Genomic DNA, 15,735 nt, shown 5'->3' on the forward strand with positions numbered 1-15,735 from the left:
TATTTTCATCACTTCCATTTTCCAGATGGAGACACTGAGGCACAAGGCAGCTAAACCATTTGCCCAAGTTAACCTGGCTTGTAAGTGGTAGAGGCGAGAATCAAACCCGGAGCTCCGGAGTTTCATCCTGTCTGCCTCCCTTTCAATCTTCGCATGCCTACTTTCTCCAGGATGCTGCTTTGCAGTGAAAGTTACTCACCCACCATTTTGCAGATGAGGAAATTGAGGCCTAGAGGGCCAAGGATGCTTGGGGATGAAAAGTTTTGATGCCTGTAGGGTTGCAAAGCAGGGAATTTCCAGACTGGGCTCCCCCCACCGGCCCTGGCCAATGTGGAAGAGACTCCAAGCTCAAGAGCGGAAGAACATTTCTTCCTTATCCCCCACCGGTCTAGTATTGGTACAGTCAGAGGCTATGGGCCTGTCCAGGGAAGGGGTCTAGCGCCTCCTCGTGGTTATAATAATTTAAAAAGAGGGCCCAGTACTTTGGGAGGCCGAGGTGGGCAGATCACCTGAGGTCAGGAGTTTGAGACCAGCCTGACCAACATGGTAAAACCCTGTCTCTACTAAAAATACAAAATTAGCTGGGTGTGGTGGCGTGCGCCTGTAATCCCAGCTACTGGGGAGGCTGAGGCAGGAGAATCATTTGAACCCGGGAGGCGGAGGTTGCCGTGAGATGAGATACACCACTGCACTCCAGCCTGGTCAATAGAGCAAGAAAAAAAAAAAAAAAAAAAAAAAAAAAGACACTATTGCAGTCTATAAGGAGAGGGATGTTGGTAGCTTGGATTTGGGTGGTGGCCATGGACATGATGATAAAGGGATGGATTTGGGATAAATGTCAGGTGCCGTCAATAGAGCTTTCAATTATTCATTCAACACGTACTTACGAGGCATGCATATGTGCCAGGTGCTGCATAAGAGAGGGGTCAGTAGTGAACCAAAGAGACACAAATTCCTGAATAGACAATAAAGAAACAAGGGTGACCGGGCGTCATGGCCCACATCTGTAATCCCAGTGCTTTGGGAAGCCGAGATGGGAGGATTGCTTGAGGCCAGGAGTTCAAGACCAGCTTGGGCAACATAGTAAGAGCCCCTCTCTGCAAAAAAAGTTTAAAATTAGCCAGGCACAGTGGCACAAGCCTGTAGTTCCAGCTACTTGGGGGTCTGAGGCGGGAGGATCACTTGAGCCCAGGAGCTTGAGGCTGCAGTAAGCTATGATCATGCCACTGCACTCCAGCCTGGGTGACAGAAGAAAGAGGCTGGGCACAGTGACTCAAGCCCGTAATCCCAGCACTTTGGAAGGCCAAGGCGGGCAGATTACTTGAGGTGAGGAGTTTGAGACCAGCCTGGCCAACATGCTGAAACCCTGTCTGTGAAAATACAAAAATTACCTGGGCATGGTGGTAGGTGCCAGTAATCCCAGCTGCCTGGGAGGCTGAGGTGGGGGAGAACCTGGGAGGCGGAGCTTGCAGTGAGCTGAGATCATGCCACTGCACTCCAACTTGGGTGACAGAATGAGACCCTGTCAAAAAAGAGAAAGAAAGAAAGAAAGAAAGAAGGAAGGAAGGAAGGAAGGAAGGAAGGAAGGAAGGAAGGAAGGAAGGAAGGAAGGAAGGAAGGGAAGGAGAAAGAAGGAGAGAGAGAGAGAGAAAGAGAGGGAGAGAGAAACAGAGAAAGAAAGAGAGAAAGAGAAAGAGAGAAAGAAAGAAAGAAAAAGAAAGAAAGAAGGAAAGAGAAAGACAGGCAGACAGACAGACAGGGCATGGTGGCTCACGCCTGTAATCCCAGCACTTTGGGAGGCTTAGGCAGGTGGATCACCTGAGGTCAGGAGTTCGAGACCAGCCTGACCAACATGGAGAAACCCTGTCTCTACTAAAAATACAAAATTAGCTGGGTGTGGTGACGCATGCCTGTAATCTCAGCTACTTGGGAAGCTGAGACAGGAGAATCGCTTGAGCCCAGGAGACGGAGGTTGTGGTGAGCTGAGATTGTGCCACTGCACTCCAGCCTGGGCAATGAGAGTGAAACTCAGTCTTAAAAGGAAAAAAAGAAAAAGAAAGAAAAGAAAAGAAAAGAAAAGAAAGAAAGAAAGAAAGAAAGAAAGAGAGAAAAGAAAGGAAGAGAGAAAGGAAGGAAGAAAGGGAGAAAGAGAGAGAGAGAAAGGAAGGAAGGAAGGGAGAGAAAGGAAGGAAAGGAGAGAAAGGAAGGAAGGAAAAAAAGAAGAAATAACTATAAAAAAATCAGATTTGTTGGATGAAGATCAGGCTTAACCTAGGGAAGTGGGTAGGGCTGATGGAATGTGGAAAAGGCTGTGATTTGAAATCAAGGGGTTTAGGAAGACCTCATGAGAAGGTAGCATTTGAGCAAAGACCTGTAGGGGTGAGGGAGCTAGCTGTGAAGTTGCTTAAGGTGGAGGACACAGCCCATGCAAAGGCCCTGGGGCAGGGCCATATGTTCCTGGCACGTTGGAGGAAGAGTGAAGAGGCCCATGTGGCTGAAGCACAGTGAAGAGGGGGAAAGAGGGAGTGGGGCGGGCAGGGACGGAACTGGGCAATTCAAGCAGGGTTTTGTGGGCCTTGGGGAGGACTTGGGCTTGTCCCTGGAGGAAAGTGGGAGCCATAGAGAGTTGTGGGCAGAAGAGGGGTGTACCGTGACTCAGATGCTCACAGGCAACCTCTTGTGGTGGCTGCAGGGAAGACAGACTGTGGGGGACAGGGGCTGGAGTCAGGAGACCAGCTGAGTGATGATGGGGCTGGACCAAACCGAGGAGGGGGTGAGAAGTGGGTGAATTCTGGGTATATTTCAGAGTGTCACTGCCGCTGTCTGCATATGGAGGAAGCACGCCCATCTCATAGTCTAGCTGGCCTGACTCCCCCAGCCCCCCAACTCCCCGTGCCCAGGCCTGTGTCGAGTGGGCGGAAGAAAGAGATGTCAGATTCTGCATGGAAGGGGTGGGGTGGGGCTGGGCCGCAGGTGCTCCCCCAGCTCCCCCCCACCCAACCCGCCCCATGGCTCCTCCTCCTCCACCCCCTCTCAGGGCAACAGTTACAGGCAAAGAAGAGGAAGTGGTAGCACTAGCTGTCGCTCCACAGGCGAGCAGGGCGGGCGTGCGGGCGGGTGGGTGGTGGAGGCCGCGAGGGTGCACGACCGGCCCTGAGCAGGCAGCAGCCATGGAGCTGTGGCGCCAGTGCACCCACTGGCTCATCCAGTGCCGAGTGCTGCCGCCCAGCCACCGCGTGACCTGGGATGGGGCTCAGGTGTGTGAACTGGCCCAGGCCCTCCGGGATGGTGTCCTTCTGTGTCAGCTGCTTAACAACCTGCTACCCCATGCCATCAACCTGCGTGAGGTCAACCTGCGCCCCCAGATGTCCCAGGTGAGCCCTCCGCGGGCAGGTGTGCTGAGGGTTGGAGACGGGGGTCCTCCCCGGGGCTGACAGTGGAGGGGTTGACGTGCTCCACCTCTGGGCCTGCAAAGGAGGAGGGATATGCTTACAGGTCCAAGGCTGGGCCAGGGGGTGGTCACAATCTGAGATTCTGGGGTAGCCTCCCCAAGCTTAACAGGACCCCTGTGTGGGTTCACGGGCCCTGAGTTGGCCCGCATCTAGGCTGAGAACTGGCAAACTAGGGGTTAACTCTCTCAAGCCCCAGGCTGCCTCTACTGCGGTTCATGCTCCCAAATAGGACCAACCAGAAGTCCCCGGGGAGTGCCTCAGAACCCCCAGGGTGGCCATTGGGTTACCTGGGGCTTTGGACTCCTTTGACCCCCAGAGTCTGGATGTGGGGGAGGAGCCTCCGCCAACATCTTCCCCGACATGTGTCTCCTCCTCCCGGGCCCTGGGCCCCTTCCTTCCCCTTACATCTTCCTTCCCCTTGGCTTCCTGCCTGGGCCTGGGGCAGCGTGGGGCAGGTGGGGGGCTGTGGCCCCAAGGATCTGAGCTTCCTCGCTGTATCCATCTCAGGGGAGACAGTGAGGCAGGGTCCAGTCCTGGGCTTAGAGAGTGGGTCCTGAGGTTTTGGTGCCTGGAATAGCTGCATTTTCTCGGCAGGGATTTCTGCAGGGGCCCAGGCTGGAGGGGTAGTGGCAGATTTGACTGTGACTGCATGAGCCTGGCTCAGGAAATATATTCAAATCCCTATTTGAATGTGGTTGGGTGGGCGTGTGATGTGGCTGTGTGATGTTTCTGTAGCATCTCATCTGGTTCCCCAGGGCTGCTGGGTGGGAACAGGGAACGGGGCAGGGCTGGTGGAGTCCCATCTGCTCTGGGATGAAAGGAGATACAGCCCTATCCTGGGGCCTGGGGGACACAGTCTTGCCCTGAGGTCTGAGGGGAGAGCTCCCATCTGGTCTGGAAGGATAAATTAATGGAGATGGGCCCATGGGGGTTCCTGGGGGGTGGTTTTCAGGGGTAGGGCCATTGGTGGAAGAGATCCATGGGTCTTTACTCCTTCTGTGGTTATTTTTTAATTAATTAATTAATTTTTTAAAGACAGGGTCTCACTCTGTCACCCAGGCTGGAGTGCAGTGGCGCGATCTCAGCTCACTGCAACCTTAACCTCTCAGGATCAAGCAATTCTCCTGCCTCAGCCTCCCGAGTAGCTGGGATTACAGGTGCACGCCACCACACCTGGCTAATTTTTGTATTTTTAGTAGAGACGGGGTTTCACCATGTTGGCCAGGCTAGTCTTGAACTCCTGACCTCAAATGATCCACCTGCCTCGGCCTTCCAAAGTGCTGGGATTACAGGTGTGAGCCACCACGCCTGGCCGCTCCTTCTGTTTTTTTGTTTTTTGTTTTTGTTGTTGTTGTTGTTTTATTTTTTGAGACGGAGTCTTACTCTGTCACCCAGGCTGGAATGCAGTGGTGCGATCTCAGCTCACTGCAACCTCCACCTCCTGGGTTCAAGTGATTCTCCTGCCTCAGCCTCTTGAGTAACTGGGATTACGGGGGTGTGCCAACATGCCCAGCAGATTTTTGTATTTTTTTTTTTTTTTTTTTTTAGTAGAGATGGGGTTTCACCATGTTGGCCAGGCTGGTCTTGAACTCCTGACCTCAGGTGATCCACCAGCCTCAGCCTCCCAAAGTGCTGGGATTACAGGCGTAAGCCACCGCACCCAGCCGATAGAATATAGACTCTCTAAGTTACTCATGAAGGATCCAAGGAGGAATACAAATGTAATTAGGAAAATATATAGACTCTTAATTTATTCTTGTATTTTGAGACAGAATCTTGCTGCGTTGCCCTGGCTCTAGTGCAGTGATGAGATCTGGGCTTACTGCAACCTCCGCCTCCTGAGTTCAAGCAGTTCTCCTGCCCCAGCCTCCTGAGTAGCTGGGACTACAGGCACCCACCACCATGCCTGCCTAATTTTTTTTTTTTTTGTATTTTTAGTAGAGATGGGATTTTGCCATGTTGACCAAGCTGGCCTCGAACTCCTGACCTCAGGTGATCTGTCCACCTCGGCCTCTCGAAATGCTGGGATTACAGGCACGAGCCACCGCACCCGGCCCTTCTGTTTCTTTAGTGCCAGGGGATTACACCATCCTCAGCTGTGATAGGGCTTCCCGAAAGGAGAAGGCACTCCCCCCACCAACCTAAGCATCCATCCTCTCTGGCCACAGCCCATCCCTGCTTTGCCTACATTTGCTCAATCTCCTTCTGGTTTCTAGGGCATGAGGAAGTAGTCATGGGATCTGTTAGGACCCATCTGTTAGACCTGGCAGGGAGTCAAGGTCTCTGTGATGCTTCAATAGCAGCTAATGGGAAAGTGGATAGACTTAAGGATGAACTTCCACTCCTGTGTGTGTCTTAGCTAAAGCCAGTTTTTGGATGAAGGGCAAGGGTGCATGATGCTAATCCCTGGGAGAGCAGTTGCACTCCAAAGACAGTTCTAATCCTCTGCAACAGGGAACAGCGGGAACCCAGGTGGGTTCAGGCTTTATGTAAGAGGGGACATTTGTGCTGGGATTTTGAAGAGTAAATAGGAGTTTTTCTCATTGTTCTGGCTTCCTGTGCCCAGCTGTATCAGGCTCTAGGCTGGGCAGGGGTGTACCTGGACGCTTTCCCTCTGGGAGGGGGCACATTCCTGTCCCTACTCATTTTGTCACCCTTTGAAGCTCGGCCCTGTGTCTGGTATATAGTGGGGATGTATGTGGGAAGGTAAAAGGTATTGACAAGAAGCCCAGAGGAAGCTGCCACAGGAACAACCTCTCTAGGTTTCTGGGTGCCTAACTGTCCACAGATTGAAGCTGGAGCTGTGAATGCCCCATGGGCTGTGAAAGGGCGGAGGGAAAAAGGAAAGGTGCTTCTGCGGAGGAAATGGCATAAATAAAGGTGTGCAGGCTGGAATGAGAATTCTTCCCAGTTTCTGTCATTTCTCTTCAGAGTCCCTCTCTTTTTTCTCAGTTGTTTCTTGAGAAGAGGGTGGAAAGAATATATCCATCCATCCATCCATCCATCCATCCATCTACCCACTCATTCATTCACTCATCTATCCCTCCAATTATCCATCCATCTACCCATCCATCCATCCATTTATTCATCCATCCATCCATCCATCCATCCATCCATCCATCCATCCATCCATCCACTCATCCATCCATCCACTCATCCATCTACCTATCCATCCATCCATTCATTCACTTATCCATCCATCTGCTCATCCATTCATTCATCCATCCATCCACCTACCCACCCACTCACCCACCCCCTCACCCACTCATTCATCCACTCATCTATCCCTCCAATTATCTATCCATCTACCCATCCATCCATCCATTTATCCATCCATCCATCCATCCATCCATCCACTCATCCATCCATCTATCCATCCATCCATTCACTTATCCATCTGCTCATCCATTCATCTATCCACTCATCTATCCATCCATCCATTCATCCATCCATCCATCCACCCACCCATCCATCCATTCATCCACCCACCCATCCATTCATCCACCCACTCATCTATCCATCCATCCATCCATCCATCCACTCATCCATTCATCCATCGACTCATCCATCCATCTATCCTTCCATTCAATCACCCACCCATTCACCCACTCATCCGTCCATCCACTCATCCATCCACCTATCATCTATCTACTCATTTATCCATCTATCAATCTATCCATCCATCCATCTATTTTTCCCTCCATCTATCCATCCATCCACCCATCCACACACCCACCCATTCACCCATCCACCCACCCATCTATCCATGGATCCATCCATCCACTAATCTATCTTTTATTTTTAATTTTTAATTTTTATTTTTACGGAGTCTCGCTCTGTTGCCCAGGCTGGAGTGCAGTGGCGTGATCTCTGCTCACTACAACCTCTGCCTCCCAGGTTCAAGCAATTTTCCTGCCTCAGCCTCCTGAGTAGCTGGGACTACAGGCACCCACCACCATGCCTGGCTAATTTTGTATTTTTAGTAGATATGAGGTTTCACCATATTGGCCAGGTTGGTCTTGAACTCCTGACCTTGTGATCCGTTCGTCTCAGCCTTCCAAAGTGCTGGGATTACAGGTGTGAGCCACCGCACCCAGCCCATCCATTCATCTATCTGTCATCCACCCGCCCACCCACCCATCCTTCCATGTACTCATCCATCCTTCACCTCATCCATCCATCCATCCATCCATCCATCCATCCATCCATCCATCCACCCNTTTTTTGTATTTTTAGTAGAGATGGGATTTTGCCATGTTGACCAAGCTGGCCTCGAACTCCTGACCTCAGGTGATCTGTCCACCTCGGCCTCTCGAAATGCTGGGATTACAGGCACGAGCCACCGCACCCGGCCCTTCTGTTTCTTTAGTGCCAGGGGATTACACCATCCTCAGCTGTGATAGGGCTTCCCGAAAGGAGAAGGCACTCCCCCCACCAACCTAAGCATCCATCCTCTCTGGCCACAGCCCATCCCTGCTTTGCCTACATTTGCTCAATCTCCTTCTGGTTTCTAGGGCATGAGGAAGTAGTCATGGGATCTGTTAGGACCCATCTGTTAGACCTGGCAGGGAGTCAAGGTCTCTGTGATGCTTCAATAGCAGCTAATGGGAAAGTGGATAGACTTAAGGATGAACTTCCACTCCTGTGTGTGTCTTAGCTAAAGCCAGTTTTTGGATGAAGGGCAAGGGTGCATGATGCTAATCCCTGGGAGAGCAGTTGCACTCCAAAGACAGTTCTAATCCTCTGCAACAGGGAACAGCGGGAACCCAGGTGGGTTCAGGCTTTATGTAAGAGGGGACATTTGTGCTGGGATTTTGAAGAGTAAATAGGAGTTTTTCTCATTGTTCTGGCTTCCTGTGCCCAGCTGTATCAGGCTCTAGGCTGGGCAGGGGTGTACCTGGACGCTTTCCCTCTGGGAGGGGGCACATTCCTGTCCCTACTCATTTTGTCGCCTTTTGAAGCTCGGCCCTGTGTCTGGTATGTAGTGGGGATGTATGTGGGAAGGTAAAAGGTATTGACAAGAAGCCCAGAGGAAGCTGCCACAGGAACAACCTCTCTAGGTTTCTGGGTGCCTAACTGTCCACAGATTGAAGCTGGAGCTGTGAATGCCCCATGGGCTGTGAAAGGGCGGAGGGAAAAAGGAAAGGTGCTTCTGCGGAGGAAATGGCATAAATAAAGGTGTGCAGGCTGGAATGAGAATTCTTCCCAGTTTCTGTCATTTCTCTTCAGAGTCCCTCTCTTTTTTCTCAGTTGTTTCTTGAGAAGAGGGTGGAAAGAATATATCCATCCATCCATCCATCCATCCATCCATCTACCCACTCATTCATTCACTCATCTATCCCTCCAATTATCCATCCATCTACCCATCCATCCATCCATTTATTCATCCATCCATCCATCCATCCATCCATCCATCCATCCATCCATCCATCCATCCATCCATCCATCCACTCATCCATCCATCCACTCATCCATCTACCTATCCATCCATCCATTCATTCACTTATCCATCCATCTGCTCATCCATTCATCCATCCATCCATCCACCTACCCACCCACTCACCCACCCCCTCACCCACTCATTCATCCACTCATCTATCCCTCCAATTATCTATCCATCTACCCATCCATCCATCCATTTATCCATCCATCCATCCATCCATCCACTCATCCATCCATCTATCCATCCATCCATTCATTCACTTATCCATCTGCTCATCCATTCATCTATCCACTCATCTATCCATCCATCCATTCATCCATCCATCCATCCACCCACCCATCCATCCATTCATCCACCCACCCATCCATTCATCCACCCACTCATCTATCCATCCATCCATCCATCCATCCATCCATCCATCCATCCATCCACTCATCCATTCATCCATCGACTCATCCATCCATCTATCCTTCCATTCAATCACCCACCCATTCACCCACTCATCCGTCCATCCACTCATCCATCCACCTATCATCTATCTACTCATTTATCCATCTATCAATCTATCCATCCATCCATCTATTTTTCCCTCCATCTATCCATCCATCCACCCATCCACACACCCACCCATTCACCCATCCACCCACCCATCTATCCATGGATCCATCCATCCACTAATCNCATCCATCCACCCACCCATCCATCCATTCATCCACCCACCCATCCATTCATCCACCCACTCATCTATCCATCCATCCATTCATCCATCCATCCATCCACCCACCCATCCATCCATTCATCCACCCACCCATCCATTCATCCACCCACTCATCTATCCATCCATCCATCCATCCATCCATCCATCCATCCATCCATCCACTCATCCATTCATCCATCGACTCATCCATCCATCTATCCATCCAATCACCCACCCATTCACCCACTCATCCGTCCATCCACTCATCCATCCACCTATCATCTATCTACTCATTTATCCATCTATCAATCTATCCATCCATCCATCTATTTTTCCCTCCATCTATCCATCCATCCACCCATCCACACACCCACCCATTCACCCATCCACCCACCCATCTATCCATGGATCCATCCATCCACTAATCTATCTTTTATTTTTTATTTTTATTTTTTATTTTTACGGAGTCTCGCTCTGTTGCCCAGGCTGGAGTGCAGTGGCGTGATCTCTGCTCACTACAACCTCTGCCTCCCAGGTTCAAGCAATTTTCCTGCCTCAGCCTCCTGAGTAGCTGGGACTACAGGCACCCACCACCACGCCCGGCTAATTTTGTATTTTTAGTAGATATGAGGTTTCACCATATTGGCCAGGTTGGTCTTGAACTCCTGACCTTGTGATCCGTTCGTCTCAGCCTTCCAAAGTGCTGGGATTACAGGTGTGAGCCACCGCACCCAGCCCATCCATTCATCTATCTGTCATCCACCCGCCCACCCACCCATCCTTCCATGTACTCATCCATCCTTCACCTCATCCATCCATCCATCCATCCATCCATCCATCCATCCATCCATCCACCCACCCACCCCCTCCATCCCTCCACTCATCCACCCATCTACTCATCTATCCATCCATCTACCCATCCATCCATTCATTCATCCATTTATCTGTTCATTCATCCATTCATCCATCCATCCATCCATCCAACAGTGACAAGGTCTGCCAGGCCCTGTTCTTGGTGCTGGGGACAGTGTGAATAGCACACACACCCACACACACACACACCCCTGTTGTTGAGGAGCCTGCATTCTAGTAGGGGAGGCTGACAGTGAGGAAATAAGACAATGTATAAGACATCAGGAGGTGCAGGAGGTGGTATGTACTGCTCTGGAGAAAACAAAGTGGAACAGGGTATGCAGGGGGCACTTTGATGAATGAGGAGGGCTAGTGGTAAGGTGACATTGGAGCAGAAACCTGGGGAAAATTAAGGAATGAACCATGTGGATCTGGGGAAATGGTGTCCCAGACAGTGGTTACTGCCAGTGCAAAGGCCCTGAGGTAGGAGCTAGTCAGTGCCTGTATGTTCAGGGCAGTGACTGGCCCAGCTGATGGGAACGGTAAAGGAGGTCAGATTGGAGTGAATCTCCAAGCAGCTGGTCCCCTTGAGATCTGAGGCCCAGGGAGAGGATGATACCATCATGAGAAGCCACAGCTATACCAAGACACCCAACTCTCCATTATGATTTTTTTTTTTAAATGAGACAGAGCCTTGCTGTCTCCCAGGCTGGAAGGCAGTGGCACAGTACCAACTCACTGCAGCCTTCACCTCCCAGGTTCAAGCAATTCTCCTGCCTCAGCCTCCTGAGTAGCTGGGATTATAGGCAACTGCCACCACGCTGGGCTAATTTCTGTTGCCCAGGCTGGAGTGCAGTGGCATGATCTTGGCTCACTGCAGCCTTCACCTCCCAGGTTCAAGCGATTCTCCTGTCTCAGCCTCCTGAGTAGCTGGGGCTACAGATGTGTGCCACCATGCCTAGCTAATTTCTGTATTTTTAGTAGAGACAGGGTTTCAGCATGTTGGCCAGGCTGGTCTCAAACTCCTGACCTCAAGTGATCCACAGGCCTCGGCCTCCCAAAGTGCTGGGATTACAGGGGTAAGCCACCACACCCAGCCACCACTGTGCTCTTGAAGTCCAAAATCTGGGCTGCAGAGATGGAACTTGAAGGCCAAGAGACTGGAGAGGAAAGAACAGATTGTTGAAAAAAAGATCCACCAGGACCTGGGAGCTGGTTAGACCTAGGATGTGGGCAGGTGCCGGGGACAAGATGATGTTAAGGTCCCCAGCATCAGTGAATAGTGGGGAGAGGGTGGGACAGTTAAGAGTAGGGGGTGGACTGGGGAGTGGGGTGGGTGGTGGCTTAGGAGAGCCACACCTCGGTTCAAATTCTGGTACCACTGCTTCCTGGTTTCACCTCTCTGAGCTTCAGTTTCTCCATCTGTGAAACACAGATAAAAATGGCACCTTTTAAGGTTGGGCGGTGGCTCACGCTTGTGGTCCCAGCTACCCAAGAGGCTAAGTGGGGAGGATCACTTAAGCCTGGGCTGCAGTGAGCTGCGATGGCACCACTGCATTCCAGCCTGGGCAACAGAGAGAGACTTTGTCTCAAAACAAAAGAAAACCCGATTTTGCCTGGGTGTGGTGGCTCATATCTGTAATCCCAGCACTTTGGGAGACCGAGGTGGGTGAACTGCTTGAGTTCAGGAGTTCAAAGCCTGGTAACACGGTGAGACACCATATCTACTTTTTTTTTTTTTTTGAGATGGAGTCTCACTCTGTGGCCCAGGCTGGAGTGCAGTGGCGCGATTTCAGCTCACTGCAAGCTCCGCCTCCCGGGTTCACAACATTCTCATGCCTCAGCCTCCCGAGTAGCTGGGACTACAGGCGCCTGCCACCTCGCCTGGCTAATTTTTTTGTATTTTTAGTAGAGACGGGGTTTCACCGTGTTAGCCAGGATGGTCTCGATCTCCTGACCTTGTGATCCTCCCGCCTCGGCCTCCCAAAGTGCTGGGATTATAGGCGTGAGCCACCGCGCCCAGCTTTTTTTTTTTTTCCTTAAGAGACAGAGTTGCTTTGTCGGCCAGGCTGGAGTGCAGCGGTATGATCACAGCTCACTGCAGCCTCCAACTCCTGGGCTCCAGCAACCCTCCTGCCTCAGCCCCTCGAGTAGCTGGGACTACAGGTGTGCATCAGCATAGTTGGGTGATTTTTTTATTTGTCTGTTTTTTGAGACAGGGTGTCGATCTGTCACTCAGGCTGAAGTGCAGTGGTACGATCACAGCTTACTGCAGCCTCAGACTCCTGGGCTCAAGCAGTCCTCCTGCCTCAGCCTCCCGAGTAGCTGTGACTACCAGTGTGTGCCAGCAATACCTGGCTAATTTTTTTAATTTTTTGTAGGGATGGGGTTTTGCTATGATGCCCAGGCTGGTCTTGAACTCCTGGCCTCAAGCAATCCTCCCACCTCGGCCTTCCATAGTGCTGGGATTACAGGCATGAGCCACTGCACCCGGCCAGAATAGGGGTTCTTATCTCCATCCTCCCATAACAGGAAAGATGACACACGCCACCCACTGCTCTGTGCCTGCTTTCCTCACTCATCACCTTGGCAGTCTTTCCAAGTCAGTCTGTAGAGATTATAATTATTCTTTATAACATGACTGTGTATTCCATTTATTTTAAGAAAGACTTGTATTTTGCTTGCTCTGTGCTAGACATTAGTCTAAACGAAGGAGGGGCCTGGCTGGGTGCAGTGGTTCAGGCCTGTAATCCCAGCACTTTGGGAGACCGAGGCAGGAGGATTGCTTGAGTCCAGGAGTTAGAGGCCAGCCTGGGCAACAGAGTGTGACCTCGTCTCTGTAAAAATGAAAAATAAAAATGAAATAAAGCTGGGGGCTGGGTGTGGTGGCTCATGCCTGTAATCCCAGCTGTTTGGGAGGCTGAAGCGGGCAGATCACCTGAGGTCAGGAGTTCGAGACCAGCCTGGCTAACATGGTGAAACCCTGTCTCTACTAAAAATACAAAACAGCTCAGTGTGGTGGCGTGCGCCTGTAATCCCAGCAACTACGGAGGTTGAGGCAGGAGAATCACTCGAACCCGGAAGGCGGAGGTTGCAGTGAGCCGAGATCACATCACTGTACTCCAGCCTGGGCAACAGAATGAGACTCCATGTCAAAAATGAAATTAAATGAAACAATTACAGCTTCCTTTTTTTTTTTTTTTTTTTTTTTTTTTGAGACGAGGTTTTGTTTGCTTTGTCCTCCAGGGTGTAGCACAGTGGTGCAATGGTTCGATCAGGGCTCACTACATTCTCAATCTCCTAGGCCCGAGTGATCCTCCTACGTCAGCCTCCCCAAGTAACTGGGACGACAGGAGCATGCTACCATGCCTAAGATTTAAACATTTTAAAAAATATTTTTAATTTTTGTGGGTACATAGTAGATACATATTTATGGGGTATACGAGCTATTTTGATACAGGCATGCAATGTGACATAAGCACATCATGAAGAATGTTTTCTTTTAATTAATTAATTATTTTTGAGATGGAGTTTTGCTCTTGTTGCCCAGGCTGGAGTGCAATGGCGCGATCTCAGCTCACTGCAACCTCTGTCTCCTGGGTTCAAGCGATTCTCTTGCCTTAGCCTCCTGAGTAGCTGGAATTACAGGCACCCACCATCATGCCTGGCTAATTTTTGTATTTTTAATAGAGACGGGGTTTCACCATGTTGGCCAGGCTGGTCTCAAACTCCTGACCTCAGGTGATCCGCTCGCCTCGACCTCCCAGAGTGCTGGGGTTACAGGTGTGAGCCACTGTGCCTGGCCCAATTATAGCTCCTAAAAAACAATAATAACCTCATCCATGGATCATTTTCCAGCTCCTCTGCTGTGTGATCTTGGGCACGTTAGTAAACCCCTCCGTTTCCTGGTTTCTCATCTGTACAATGAGGATGCTAAATCCCTATTTATGGCATCGTTATGGGGGATAAGCGAATTATTATAAAGAACTTAGAAAAGTATTTAGCTGCATATACAGTCGTGTGTTGCTTAATAAAAGGAATCGGTTCTGAGAAATGCATAGTTAGGTGGTTTCATAGTTGTGTGAACATCGTAGAGTACATTTAAACAAACCTAGATGGTACAGTGTACTGCACACCTGGACGATATGGTATAACCTATTGTTCCTAGGCTACAAACCTGTACAGCATGGGACTGCACTGAATACTTACCATTGTGTTACAAGATTTCTTTTTTCTTTTCTTTTCTTTTCTTTTTTTTTTTTTTTTTGAGACAGAGTCTCACTCTATTCCCCAGGCTGGAGTGCAATGGCGTGATCTCGGCTCACAACAACCTCCACTTCCTGGGTTCAAGAGATTCTCCTGCCTCAGCTTCCCAAGTACCTGGGATTACAGGCATGTGCCACCACATTCAGCTAATTTTTTTGTAGAGACGGGATTTCACCATGTTGACCAGGCTGGTCTTGAACTCCTGACCTCAGGTGATCCGCCCGCCTCGGCCTCCTAAAGTGCTGGGATTATGGGCATGAGTCACCATGCCCAGGCAATTTCTTATCATTTATACCACATTTTATACAGAGATTTCTTATCTTTCTTTTGAGACAGTCTCGCTCTGTCACCCAGGCTGGGGTGCATTGGCACGATATCTGCTCACTGCAACCTCCACTTCCGGGGTTCAAGTGATCCTCCTGCCTCAGCCTCCTGAGCAGCTGGGACTACAGGTGCACACCACCAAGCCCACCATTTTTTACAGTAGAGATGGGGGTCTCACCATGTTGCCCAGGCTGGTCTCAAACTCCTGGCCTCAAGAGATCCTCCCACCTCGGCCTCCCAAAGTGCTGGGATGATAAGCAGGAATCATCATGCTCCGCCCAGCCCTTGTGTTTTCAGTTTTCAAATTTTAAGACGTTTTATTTTGTCAACGGAAGTGCTAGCCAATCTTAGTGTTTTTGATAGATATTGCCAAATCGTTAGCCGTCTGGGATGGTTTCCATATGAATTGTTTCAATTATACCACCACATGCCAGACAGAGGACCGGCTTCTCTGCCCGCCTCCCCGACAGACGGTTCTGTTGTAAGATTCTGGAGTTTTTCCAGCTGGATGGGTAATCAGTGGAGCTCATTAAGGCTCAATTTACATTTTCTCTTATTCCGAGTGAAGCTGAACCTCTTTCCTTATGTTTAAGAGCTATTTATATTTTCTTCCCGTGATACAATCTCTGTTCATATTACTTGCTTACTATTGTTGTCCTTTCTAGAACTACTGACCTTTTCTCTTACTGATTTTTTTTTTT

The 15,735-nt window shown here is 50.1% G+C and overlaps 1 protein-coding gene across 3 annotated transcripts in view; it reads left to right on the plus strand.

Moving 5' to 3' along the window:
- The first annotated feature begins 3,036 nt into the window (after positions 1–3,036).
- Positions 3,037–15,735, plus strand: part of VAV1 (vav guanine nucleotide exchange factor 1) — an 85,014-nt gene continuing 72,315 nt past the window's right edge. For all 3 annotated transcript variants that reach the window (XM_025367150.1, XM_025367151.1, XM_025367152.1), the window contains exon 1: positions 3,037–3,374. In XM_025367150.1, the coding sequence (XP_025222935.1) occupies positions 3,171–3,374 (204 nt within the window). In that variant the 5' untranslated portion in view covers positions 3,037–3,170. The remainder of the gene's footprint in view (positions 3,375–15,735) is intronic.

Source organism: Theropithecus gelada, chromosome 19, assembly GCF_003255815.1.
Source record: "Theropithecus gelada isolate Dixy chromosome 19, Tgel_1.0, whole genome shotgun sequence".
NCBI classification, from domain to species: domain Eukaryota; kingdom Metazoa; phylum Chordata; class Mammalia; order Primates; family Cercopithecidae; genus Theropithecus; species Theropithecus gelada.